Source organism: Lolium perenne, chromosome 5 (genome assembly GCF_019359855.2).
Source record: "Lolium perenne isolate Kyuss_39 chromosome 5, Kyuss_2.0, whole genome shotgun sequence".
Classification (NCBI taxonomy): domain Eukaryota; kingdom Viridiplantae; phylum Streptophyta; class Magnoliopsida; order Poales; family Poaceae; genus Lolium; species Lolium perenne.
The window spans coordinates 266,479,700-266,493,186 of record NC_067248.2 but is presented as its reverse complement, the minus strand read 5'-3'; the positions used below and the strand labels follow the sequence as shown (position 1 = coordinate 266,493,186).

Here is a 13,487-nt window from a genome sequence, read left to right as displayed (position 1 = left end):
CTCACGGTGCCATGCACCGTGTCGTCGAGCTTGGCGAAGACGTGGCATAGCCCTGTCATATGGCTGCTTGCCCCAGTGTCGAAATACCAGAGGCCATCCGGGGAAGGTACAGGGATTACCTTCTCTTCATTGAGGAACACGGCCTGCTGCGACGCGGCCTCGGCGACGATGGCCATCATCATCGCAGGTTCCTCCTCCTCCGCGGCTTGCGCGAGGTGGGCCTGCTGCTCCTTCTCCCGATCGCGTTTCGCCTTTCGGCACTCCTTCGCCCAATGTCCAGCTTTGCCGCAGTAACGGCAGTTCCCGGCGCGGCGTGGCGCGCCATCGCCAGCCCTTTGTTTGTCGTTGTTGCCTCCGCCACCAGGTGGCTTCGGCTTCTGGCTCCCCTTGCTGCTTGATGACGCACCTTGGCCACGCTGTGCTTGGCGTGCCGCCCACTCCTCTTCAGTAAGGAGTAGACGCCCGCCCGTCTCCTGCTCGGGTGAGCCGCGGCCCTCCGCTGCTGAGAGGCGTCCGCTCAGCTCCTCGAGCGATAGCTTGGTCAAATCGAGTAGGGTCTCGATGGAGCAGGCCATCTGCCAGTACTGCTTCGGCGCGACGCGCAGGACCTTCTGCACTGCGTCGAGCTCCGAGGTTTTGTCGCCAAGACTTTGTAGTTCACAGAGAACGTTAGAGATGCGGAGGGTGAAATCCTCGACGGTCTCACCTGGCTTGAACCTGAGGCCCTCGAAATCCTTTCGGAGTTTCTGGCGACGCGCCTCACGTACGCGGTTGTCGCCGATCCGCATGGTTGTAAGCATGTCCCATGCAGCCTTGGCGTCGTCCTTTGCGGCGAGCGCCGGCACCATCTCTGATGGAACGGATCGGAGGATCGCACCGAGGGCCTGCCGCTCCTGGCGCTCCGACGCGTCGCCTGTGTCGACGGCCTCCCAGAGACTAGCGCCCTGGAGCGCGATCCTCATGAGGATCCGCCACTCCTGGTAGTTCGTCTTGGTGAGAGTGGGGAAGGTGACGTTGCCGCCACCACCGCCGCTACTCTCACGCACGATCTCCCTGACGACGACCTCATTGCCGCCGCCACGGACCAGGCTTCGACCACGTCGCGAGAGCGGGGACGCGGAGGTGCGACGCGGCGGCTTTGATCCGCCCGAGCTCGCCTCCGCAAACTGGGTCCCCTTCAGCTTCTCCGCAGCTGCCGCCGCACGATCGGCGGAGGTCGACATCCCACCTGGCCGCTCTGATACCAAATGTTGTTGTCGAATCTACACACACACTCTCCCTCGCTCTGAATCTCTCCTGTCTCTCTCGCACGCTCACGAAGAACAGAGACGATGAACACGAGAGGTTTTTGTGCTGCGTGCAGTTTAGGCAGCTTTTCTGTTTCTCTTCTTCTTATTTATGTGATCGCTAACGATCCACGAATTTAGGAACTACCAGATCATCGCTGACTGAGCCTACTATCGTGCCATCCCACGATGCCCAGATCAAAACGAGATACCTACTGCCGCACGACGCGCATTGCTCCATGCCATCCCATGGTGCGAGAGGTGCGGCCTGAAAACAAGGAAACTAATCCTATCACACTATGACCGTGTCATGAACAGGCTCACACAACGGTCAGTTATTTTTATGAGAAGAAAAGGAAAAACTACAGGTGGGTTTAGTGCAGAGTTTAGTCCAACAAGGCATAATGGCGGAGTTCGCCCTTGGTCTGACCAAGAAGGCGGTGGAGGGGACGGTGAGCAGGGTGAAGTTGGCGATCGAGGAGGAGGCAAAACTCAAGGTCCGGGTGCAGAACGATCTACTGTTTATCACCGGCGAGTTCCAGATGATGCAATCCTTCCTTAAGGTTGCCAACAAGGAGCGCGCCAAGAATGAAGTGGTGAGGACGTGGGTGAGGCAGATCCGCGACCTTGCCTTTGACGTGGAGGACTGCATCGAGCTCATCGTCAGCCTCGACGTCAAGTCGGGCTGGTCCTGGCTGTGGCGCGTGCAACCGGGCTGCATGGCACCGCCACGGCCCCTCGATCAGGCGGTCGCCGAGATACAGCGACTCAAGGCGAGGGTGGAGGATGTGGGCAACAGGAACACCCGCTACAACCTCATTAGCTACTCCGGCTCCGACTCCAGCTCCCCTAAAGTCTCCTCTATGGTGCCGGAGCTTATACCGGCCAATGATGTCGACAGCGCATCATTATCAACATTCCAACTCCTGCAGGAGGTGTGGGAAGCCGCTGGGAAGATGCGGCGCCGTAAGGAGGACCTCAGAAACTTACTAGGGAGTCAAGGCAGTGACCTTGAGGTGATCTCACTATGGGGAAGTCAAGGACCAGCTGCTGGTCTTGGAACGACGTCCATTCTCACGACGGCGTACAATGACCCCAAAATCTGCCAAGATTTCAAAATTCGGGCATGGGTAAAGCTGATGCATCCTTTTAGCCCCGATAAGTTCCTTATAAGGTTGTTGACTCAGTTCTGTGCTAGCTCTCAACGAGCAAACATACAAGGCCCAGAGTTCCAAGCAGAGATGAGAGCAGCGGTTATTAGAAATGATGATCTCATGAAAGCCCAGCTCATGCAACAAGTCACTAATAAGCAGAGGTATCTTGTCATCGTGGAAGAGTTATCCACATCCACTGTAGAAGAGTGGGAAGCCATCAGAATGTACCTACCGGACAGTAAAAATGGCAGCCGGATTGTCGTGGCAACGCAACAGTTGGGGCTAGCACTCTCATGCATTGGGGATCCATACCAAGTATTTGAGCTCAGAAAATTCTCCGATGGTCAATCTCTTTGCGCCTTTCTCAACAAGGTATATGTAAAGCTCTTTTGTGGAGTAGTACTTCATTATATAGTAATAAATGCATGGTTTGTTTCTTACTTAATCATTTCTGGTAGTTGTACCACTAGGTTTGGAGATATGCAAACAAGCTAGGTTAAAAAGTCAAATTTTGTAACTTTGGCTATTAATTATCCTAAAAGAAATTACATTCACGTAGAGATGCAAGTGGATCACTATTATGGTACCCCTACTCTGTTTAATTAAAAAATGAACTAACTTTTTAAACGGACAACACCATTAAAAAAATGGTTCTTTTCTAAATAAAGAGAGTAGCTAGAGGGTACCCTAATGGTGACTCACTTGCATCTATAGCTATGACCCACTTGCATCAATGCATTTTTTTAACCATACATAAGGTCATAGGCCCGGTTTTATAGATAAAGCCACAACGGCTGCGAACCAAATCAAGGTATTATAGCACAAGTTCTGATCCAGGCAGGGATCACCAACAAACGGTAAAAATAAAGGATTTTCTTAAGATCAACAAGGGAGAACACATCCCACACCCGGGATGGACATGAAAATAGAACTCGGTACTTAAGCTCTTAGTCTGGCATGAAGATGTCTAGCATCGCATCCAGCAACTCCCTGTCCATTGGTCTAACCAACACCCTCCAGATCTATATATAGATTGATATTTTATATAAGACATTGGCAGGGTTGCCTATAAGTTTTCAATAGTTATTTTGGTGCGAACGTTCCACAAGGCGCAACATTGGGTTGCAAACGTGACCCAAACTAGCCTACTGTAAGCACTTCGAGGCTGTGAGGGATAGCCAAGAAGTCCCATGCCCCTGCAGGATTCCAAGAGCAATGCAGGAGTTCCCTAACCCCTTCCCACATAAATTTAGCTAGCGAGAAAGAGAAAAAATATGGTTACAATCCTCAAGCTCCCCACGTAAGGCAAAGAGGCCATCAGATCGTCCATTACTTTTGGCAACTTGATCAGGCGAGGGTAAGTAGTCTACTGCGAATTAGTTGTCATAGGAAATCCTTGATCCTTGGAGGCATCCTAGCCTTCCACACCTCCACTACAACAACGCAGGCGGCCCGTGGGGGTTTTAAACGCCGAGGCATGCCGCTAATCGTTGCTCTTGCGCTGAGGCGGCAAATAAAAGCCGTCAGGAATAACTGCGTCTGAGATTGTGCGGATGCGACGCTTTTTTATCTCGCGGCGCATACCAATCCGCCGCGCGTTCTCGTACGCAGCACCAAGATTGAAATGCCTCGGTACATTAATAGATGGAACAAAATTTAGTGACAACTACAATAAGGTGCAGCGCAATATTATTGCCATGTTTCGTACACCTTTCGGCGGTAGAAAAGTTAATCATAATTAATACTAAAAATCAGTTCTTCCATTTTGTTTAAATGTTAATTTCCATGTAATTAAGATAGATAATTATATTTCATTGCATCATATTACACTGCAAACACTTATGCAAAGATCTAATCCTTGTACTCAATTTCTCTAAGTTCTTAGATCTAGACCTACTAAAAAATTCAGAAAAAGGAGCATCTTGAGCCCTTTTCAATTTAGCAGGCCTAACTCTAAAAAGAAGAGAAATCCTAATTAGAGAAAATATTCTAATTGCTCCATAATTTCTTGAGCGCCTCCCTATTCTGCAAGTCATTCACTGCGCGGCTGACCATGGCGGCATGGATCTGCACAGCAATCACCGAGCGGTTGATGACGTCTGCATGAATCTTCACGTCATCCTCCCCACGGTCTAAAAATAGATGGAGGTTGATTAGAGAGAGAACAAGACGGAACAAGATCAGTAAATGGAATGCAGAACAAACCTTCAGCTCGGGATCACCAATGGACGTCTCTAACTCCGACACCATCTCCTTCGCGTGTAGAGAGTGGGAATCAGAAGGAGAAGTGGACAATGCGGCTAGCAGGGGAGTCAAAATCTAGGGTTTGTAGTGGAGAGAGTCGGGATCTGAGAGGTGAGGGTAGTATGGCTGCGTGTGAGTGGTAAGTGGAACAACGGTTCCTGTATTATATAGAAAACAACAATGGTTAGGGTTTGTTTTATGGGTCACACAAGAAGTGGGCCAGGTTGGCATAAAGGGCCCGAAACAGGAGTGATTAGTGGGGGTTATGGTTTGTTTTATGGGCCATACAAGAAGTGGGTCAAGTTTCTCAACGACAAGTAATAACATAAACGTAAGCTGCACATGAAGTTAGTAGCGAACAATAAACAAGTAAACATGGTTTTGAGTTACATAATACTTATATTACTCATTAAACATACTCGTTACTCATCCATAATACATAGACATAGGCCATCTAGTGCAACCCTAACCGGATCTAGAGATTGGGACACACTCAGACAAACATCGTGAATCGATATTACTGAAGGGGCAATGTCTTGTTTGGTTTCACTCCTTACTTCCTCCTCGAGCTCCTCCTCATCGGACAAATCGCTCTCTTCTTCCTCGAGGGCTCGCTTCCACATTAGGAGCAAAGAACGATGTAGTTGCTTCAAGTGCGGTCGATCCCTCCATACAGAGTAACAACACAGTGGGGTTTCGCAGCTGCAGCCATAGAATCTGCGGTCTATGTACCTGCCCTCGAATGCGATGAGTTTGCGAGGGAATCTATTGCACAAACATCTTTTGCCAAAGCGATAACTCATAGCGACGCCATTCCAGTCTGGATCAAAGATCCATTGTGGTGCTATGTTGGCCTGATAAGAAAACCATCTAATTATCTTCGTGAGATCGAAGTACCAAATTGGATCCAGAGAAAAAAAAGCCCCAAAATGGATCTAGACGAAAATGAGTAACTTACATATCCGCCCGTGTCCGATGATGTTCCATCTTCGTACTGTTGTTGGGCGCTCCTCCGGCTCACCATCGGGTGCCTCAACAGTCTCCTCCGCCAGTCGGCGCTGCCTCAACCACACCGCTGAAGATTCACCTAGGCAGATTGCTCAGTAGAGCGCGATATATAAAGCCAAGGCCCGGCAGTGATGGGCCACACTAATCAGTGAGACAAGCCTAACCAGTCAGCAGGGGTGGTAGACCATTCTCAAGCGTGGGACCCACAACTAAGGGGCGCTTACAATGGATGGCGCAATAATTAATGCCTCCTTTCCCGTAGCGCGGCATAAAATAGTGTCACTCTTGTATGGCACCTACCACGGCACACTTTTGTGCCGGTATCGACTAGAGCCTTGATAGTCGCCGCGATATTTCACCCGCTGGGTAAAAAAACTTTTGCATGTACTTTTCGCTCTTGCCGTAAAAAAAAACCGCCGGGTATGGGGGCATTCTTGTAGTGCTCTTTGAAATGTGTGGCGGCCGCCCCTTGCCAGCCTACCTCTTTCCTTGTGTTGCAAATGCAGATGAATAGTTTCCATTGTGCGCGAGATGCTTCACGCCTAGCTTGAAGTACCATTTTATTTTTTTGCAAAGCATTCCATAATTGGGACCCGTGGCAAGGTACCGCCGGAAAAAATATATGTTTGTATCCTAGGTATTTAGCCCTCAAGAGGTCAGCCCATAACCCCGCCCCATCCTGGTAGGTCTTCCAAATCCATTTGAGCATTAAGGCTATGTTCATATTCTTCGTGTTGAGGATACCCAAACCCCGTATTCCTACGGTTTACATACCGAGGCCCAGTCCACCATGTGGTACTTTCTTTTTGATCCCACTCTCTCCGAAAAGAAGCGTGACATGGCCATGCTCATCATCCCATGGTTTGCATCATGCAGCAGGAATAGTCCCATGGCAAACCCAGGGAGGCTAGATAGACATGAGTTAGTGAGCTCAAGTCTACCCGCCGAAGCTAGAAATAGCCCTTGCCAAGGGTCAATCCTGTGACCCACTTTTTGGGTAAGGAATTCCCAACCTCTATACATTCATGCATGTAATGTGATTATATAACTTTAACTATGTCAAAGCTATTCATATATAGGGAGGTGTACGCTTATGTACAAGCATGCACGTTGGCCTAGCATATGACGATCCTCTTCAACATCACGACAACATCAACATGAGATGTGAGGTGGATCCACGAGGACGATGACCTCATCATAGAGGTTACAAATTAGTGTTCGTTGGTGGGGGCTCACTGTCTCATCATAGAGGTTATAAAATTCCCTAGTAGCTAGAGGGAAGATCCATCATATGTGGATGGACAAAAACTTATCAGGATCCGGAGTTTTTCGATAAAAGGTCAACCAGGCCAGATCCTAAGTGAAATAGTTTGATCGGGTAGACCAGGTGAGGACTGACGATGATGTGGTTATTACAGTGGTGTGTGCGTGTGCGTTGGGCACGGGGGGGGGGGGGGGGGGGGTAGGGGGACATAACCTATGAACAACTTGAGCGGTGAGCCTGCTACTTTGGACGTACTGTCTTGCCGCAAAAAAGTGCGATAGAAATCATATCGACACATATATGTGGGTCTCGGTGGTCATTGGAATATATGATAATGTAATTTTCTTGAAGTTTGTTTGTCGTGAAAAAGAAGTTTGTGCGCAAGGCTTTCGCCAACAAAGATTATTCTCTTTAGTCTAATATAATGAGAATTTATTCCATAATTCTCTTAGAAGTTATTACAGACATCGCATGGTAACGCCCGAGGCTTTGCCTAGTGTACTATGAATGAATAACCAAGGCAGCTAATTTACATAGCTGCGCTAGCTAGTTAACTAAGCTGTGCCTGCACGTCTATAAGCAATGAACATTATTGTCTTCTTTAGAAGATATAAATATCACAAGCTTTTAACATAATAGAGTTGATTGGATCTATTAAACTTGCATGAAGGGACCTGTGCTAATTATAGTTATATGTTTCTTACTTGCAGAAAGTGTACTCGGACCACAACAGGAGTCCTTCTATCTCTAGTAAAATCGTAGTGGCACGTGACTGGATCGCCAACGGACTTATTATTGGGCGTCAAGGTGAACAGGATATGATTCTCGAGAGATTCCTGGATGGTCATGTGACTTCTGTGTGGGGGCTTGCAGGGGTCGGAAAATCAGCTCTAGTCAAAAGCATTTACTACCATGATATGATTAAATGTGTAGACCAACTCACAAAGTACAGCTGGGTGGATGTTCCTCAGCCGTTCAATCTGATGGGCTTTTGTAGGCGGTTACTAATGGATTTTCATTCGAATGATCTTGAAGCAAATGAGACTGCTCTAATTGATATGATGGAAGGCCAGGACCCAATTCAGTTGTGTCGCGAGTTCCTACAACAAGAAAAATGTGTCACCGTTATTGATGGATTGCGCTCCAGCAATGACTGGGACTTGATAAATGCTGCCTTCTTAGCTAAGCCTATTAAAGGTCGTATACTTGTTATTACAAATGAAGAAAGCATTGCCCTGCATTGTGCAGATAGCAAAAATTATGTGATCAACATTAATGGTCTAGAAGATGAAGCAGCCCTTACGTTGTTCAGTGAGGTATTGAGTTCAATTTCAAGTAATTTTTTAAATGCAGTTGTTCAAGAAATCCAGCTAACTTTCTATGCATATCTTGTGTGCACACACAAATATACAACAAGTGGAAATTTGTCCGGGGCTTGCTAATTTGTCAGTTTTGATAGTGTTTATTCTATGGAAAAAATAAGCCTCTATGTGACACTCATTCAAGGTTCAACCCCCGTAGTCCTCCACGGTTCAACCCACATAGTCCACCACAGTTCAACATACATAGTGTTTAGTGTTTACAGTTGTGAGAATAGCTTCTACCTCTCATTTCGATCGTGACATCTCCATCTTCAGCGGGGTCGCCAACGCCAAGGGTAAATAAGATATTGTTTACAAAAAGTAAAAGAAAACATGTCAACCCAAGTGAAGGAATTTCCATGTTGAAATCAAGAAGCTTTCACCCAAATTTCAAAACTTTTACCTAAATTAAGAGAGCTACAACTAAATTTCATACATTGCAATGATACTTTAGAGAGCTTTCAACAAACAAAGGTCAGTTGTCAAAATTAATCCTTGTAAGATTTCCACTACATCTAATCTATATTTCAGTAATTTAAGTCACAACTTTCAACCATTTTCAACAACAAATATAATTTCAGAAAAATGATGTTTCTGCCACACAAATCTCAACTTTTACAAATTTCAATCACACACTTCAACCATATGAAATATCAACTACTAGTAAATAAACACAAACACTCGTTACACGAACCCTACCTCCTACCGTAGCGAAGGCTCGACAATGCTCTAGGGGCTCTCTCTCTCTCTCTCCCACTCATATTGATTAATTCATGATGGCATTGCTACACTATATGATTTCCATTCATTTCAAGATCTAAGAACTATCTAGCATGTCATACACTCTACCTCAAACAATGAATTTCGATGTAAGGAGAGGCTCGCCGTGAAGGACAGAGTGTTCAATAGAGGCTTATAAACCAAAGAAGTAGGGGATTGTGCGTTTGGGCATATACTTGTATGAACAATACACTAGGCTGATGGATTTTACCGACACTTAACCCTCTTCGCTGATGGGTTTTGCATTCGTAAGTATTTTAGGGTCAGTGGTAGCAATATTAGCACCCAGTAAAAAAGCCCGCGAGAAGGGTGTCCAAACCTACCCCATGGTTCATACAATCTCCAAACCCTGGCTAGTTTTCCTTCTCCGGTGCCGATGAGGTGGCTGTTGGTGTTCTGCTCCTTTACCGCCACCAGCACCCCAAGCTAAGCTCCACCACACCCACCTCATGCCGGAGGGAGCGCCGCTCTGTGCTGCCAAGGGAGGAGAGCCACCCAAACCACACACACACACACCGAGTTGTTGCTACTCACCTGCCGAGCTGCACGCCAGTGGGGAGTGATCATCGTCTACTCAAGAGAGAGTGGAAACGGGGGCGAGCCTCCAGGTTGGGAGGAGAAGCGGGGGATGGGTTAGGGATGGGATGATTTCTTACAAATTTAGGGGTAGGAGGTATGATTTGGTTAGGCTGGATTTAGCACTGGCCGACTGTAACTTTGGCCTATATTTGGTAAGATGTATTCTACTGACAAGCCTAGCTTTAGGTTTTGGGTTTAATCGGTGGGTGGCCCTTCAGTGGTACTCCCTCCGTTCACAATTACCTCACTTTTTGGGTTTAATCAAAGTCAAAATTTATAAAGTTTGACCAAGAATAGAAGAAAAACTATCAGCATTCATAATATCAAATGCATATAATTTGAAAATATACTTTATGACGATTCTAATACAATAAATTTTATATTGTAGATGTTGTTATTTTTTCACTAAACCCAGAACGCAAGGTAATTGTGAATGGAGGGAGTATATGCTCACTACTAACATGCCTTATTTAAGATATCGAACAATGGTCTCGTCCGTCGGTGTATTGTCACTACGTACCTGCCTTACTTAAGAGCCGGTCAGTAATGACCTTATATACAATAAAAATTGCCTTCCGTTGAGGTTATTACTGAAGGGATGCGGTGTTTGTCATGCTTGTTTTTGTAGTTGTTGTTGTAAGAGGGGTAACTAAATAAAAAATTACCTCCCATATCAAATCCATTCGATTAAGTTTACTAAGCATACCACTTGTTTGCTTTATGGATCATGCAATGCCTTCTGTGAGGAAAGCATAAGCGCTTCTCTGAATATAAAAACATAGCTATAGGTCATATCCTATGTGAAACTAATGGATCAAGCATCCAACAGTACTTGTGTGGTGATGGTCGAGTTGTACTCACACAACATCTGTATGGACGACATTCACGAAGTGTCACTAATCTATATATAATATATGCTATGGCTACTGATAGCCACACATTGGGATTATCAATGTTTGGTGATCTTCTCTTCTTGGCAGCACAAACAGCCTTCCTTGACATCCCTTCCATATTATAAAAACCCCCCCCCCCCCCCCCCCCCCAACACACACACAATTCAATGTCAAACTTCTTACTATATAAAATTGTCCTGGTCCAAAATGGAAGTACTCTAGTGTATTTTGAATATTGTGTATTGGTCAAAAAATTTGACTACTGTGATCTTCTAACATATTTAGCTAGAATACATGTAAAAATCCTAAGTACAGATATATCTTGAAAACAAATTCATATGCAATATTGGATTGTTATTATTCAGGAAATGAAAGGTGCACCTGATCAAGGGTGCGTGCTTCCGAATAAAGAAAAACTAATATATTAATCTAGTTGCCAAACACACGTTATTAATAACTTTTTGTATGTAACTGACATGTTTAGTTGAATTACATGATTTTTTGGGGATGAGAAAAGTATGAGAACTAAAACGTGATACACTAAGAGTTAAATTTTACCTCCGATTTTGAGTGTGATATTTTTAGGTACTCATAGTTCATATATTCAAGAAATAGTTGAATTTGAAATCAAAGATTGTCTTCATATTCTATATATCAATTTATTTGCTCAAATTGACTTTATATTTATTACCAGTATGATAGGTATCTATCAAATTTTATTTTTGTGGCGAACTTAATTTAAATTCTATATGTTATCATAATGCTTAAGTTAGAATGGTTTTCAAAAAAAAATGGTACATATTTCAGAATTTAGCTTTTTTTAGGGAAAGTAACTTACTTTTTTTCAGCTGAAGTAACTTAATTCTTAATTGTAGACTTACCAAAGGGTTAATCCAAGACACATGGACATAACTTCCGACGAAGTAGACCTTTCAAGACTCATCATAGCCAAGTGTGGTGGGCTACCAAAAGTAATAACTGCTATAGCCAAGTACATCCACCATGAACTTCAAAACCACATCATAGCGGGGATCGTTCCCCATGAAATTACAAATATGTATTTGCAGTATATATATGATGAATTGATGAGCTTGTTGGAAACCAACCCAATGTTCCATGGTTTAAGGGGTTTGTTTTCTTGGATACAGTCCTACTTTCACGATTGCCCAGATTCACTAAAGCCATGTATTTTCTATCTTTCAATATTCCCTTCAAGCCACAATATTAGGCGAAGACGTTTGTTGAGGCGGTGGATTGCCGAGGGTTACTCTACAGAAGAGAATGTGGAAAAGTTATTCGCTGATCTTTTCAAATTGAGCATAATCCAGCAGCAATCACCAAGCAAAATGGGTGTGTGTCAATTCAATGGTTTCTTCCGTGAATACATCATTTCACGGCCAATGCAAGACAATCTTGTGTTTGAACTGGATGGTCATTGCAGCCTTGACTCACAACGTGCCGGAAAACACCTCACTATAAGTATTAATTGGGACAGGGCCAAGATTCTATTCGAGAGCTTGGAATTGTCACGGTTGCGTTCACTTACCGTGTTTGGGGAGTGGAGGTCATTCTTCATCTCTGCCGATGCCAAAATGACAATGCTCCGGGTGCTGGATCTAGAGGACACATCAGGTGTAACAGACGATGACCTCAAGCACATCGGAAAACTAATTCCACAACTCAAGTTCCTCTCCCTGCGAGGATGTAAAGATATAACCTGTTTGCCGAGTTCACTGGGTTGTCTCAGACAGCTTCAGACCCTGGATATCAAATGCACCTCCATAGTCACACTACCACCGGCTATCATGAAGCTAGAGAAGCTACAGTATGTTCGTGCTGGCACGAGAGGTTGTGGATCAGCAACACGAGAAGACAACAATGGAACTGCCGTAGGCATAGCAACAGCACCACCAACGGACGGTGATGGTGCGAGCACAAGCCAGCCACTAGCGGTAGCATCAGCAGCTGCTGCAACAGATGAGGCCCGGACATCATCACCAACGGCAATCAGCTGGTTGTCCAGGTTTCGCAGAAAGGAGATCGTTAGCGGTGCTCATGATGGCGTACAGTTTCCGGCTGCTGCAACAGGAGGGATCGGGAGGTTGAGGGCCTTACACACTCTTGGTGTTCTCAGTGTCCAAGGTGCAAGTGGGAAGGTCGTTAGAGAGCTGAAGAAGCTTGAACAGTTACGCAAGCTAAAATTGTCCGGCATCAACCGGACAAACTGGCAGGATTTTTGTTTCGCCATCTCTGGTCACTGTTATCTCGAGTCCTTGTCAGTGCGACTCAGTGACTATGAACAGAAAGACGATCCTTATTCTTTGGATGACATCTCCAAGCCACCAAAGATACTAAAGACTCTCAAGCTGTACGGGGGCAGTGTACACGTATCACCAGTCTGGATGAAGCAGCTAGATGGTCTGACAAAGCTTGATGATCAAGATCTTCAGCTCACAATATCAACGCAAGGGGACATAGACAGCCTTGTGAAAGTGCAATGTCAGAATATGTTTCGTCATCTTTGTGTCAAGCCGATTCAAGATGGCGAGCTCCTCTATGGTTGGTGGGAACGTTGGTGGGAAGGGAGACATTTCACTGCAGCCAAAGTCCTCAAGATTGATTGTGGCAGCTACAAAGTTGAGATAGAGTTTGGACAATTTATACCTGAACATGTAGAGGTGCTGGTGGTTCACTGCTCTACTACTGATGCGTCTTTGAAGCTCTCTGGTATAAACTGGCTAAGCAGCCTCAAGGAAGTGTGGCTCAAGGGTACGTACAGCGAAGCAGTCAAGCAACACCTCCAGGAAGAAGTCGCGAAGCATCGGAAAAAACCTACGTTCAAGGTGGACGACCAACAATCTTCCGCTACCGTACCTTCCGCGTGCTGAATTTGTGCGTCTTCTGATCTTCTCGTTCAG

The 13,487-nt window shown here is 45.5% G+C and overlaps 2 protein-coding genes across 2 annotated transcripts; both read left to right on the top strand.

Moving 5' to 3' along the window:
- Positions 1 to 1,687: 1,687 nt before the first annotated feature.
- Positions 1,688 to 8,477, top strand: LOC127304440 (disease resistance protein Pik-2-like). Its single transcript, XM_071821200.1, has 3 exons — positions 1,688 to 2,812; positions 7,667 to 8,272; positions 8,463 to 8,477. Exons 1-3 carry the CDS (start codon positions 1,691 to 1,693, stop codon positions 8,475 to 8,477), a joined length of 1,743 nt encoding a protein of 580 aa, XP_071677301.1. The 5' UTR covers positions 1,688 to 1,690.
- A 2,979-nt stretch (positions 8,478 to 11,456) lies between these two features.
- On the top strand, positions 11,457 to 13,457 carry LOC139831852 (disease resistance protein Pik-2-like). Its single transcript, XM_071821199.1, has one exon. It carries the CDS (start codon positions 11,472 to 11,474, stop codon positions 13,455 to 13,457), a length of 1,986 nt encoding a protein of 661 aa, XP_071677300.1. The 5' UTR covers positions 11,457 to 11,471.
- Positions 13,458 to 13,487: the final 30 nt, after the last annotated feature.

Coding starts and splice junctions, on each gene's coding strand:
- LOC139831852 (XM_071821199.1), top strand. CDS start 11,472: ATGGACATAACTTCCGACGAAGTAGACCTTTCAAGACTCATCATAGCC.
- LOC127304440 (XM_071821200.1), top strand. CDS start 1,691: ATGGCGGAGTTCGCCCTTGGTCTGACCAAGAAGGCGGTGGAGGGGACG. Junction 2,813..7,666: donor TTTGCGCCTTTCTCAACAAG/GTATATGTAAAG, acceptor TCTTACTTGCAG/AAAGTGTACTCGGACCACAA.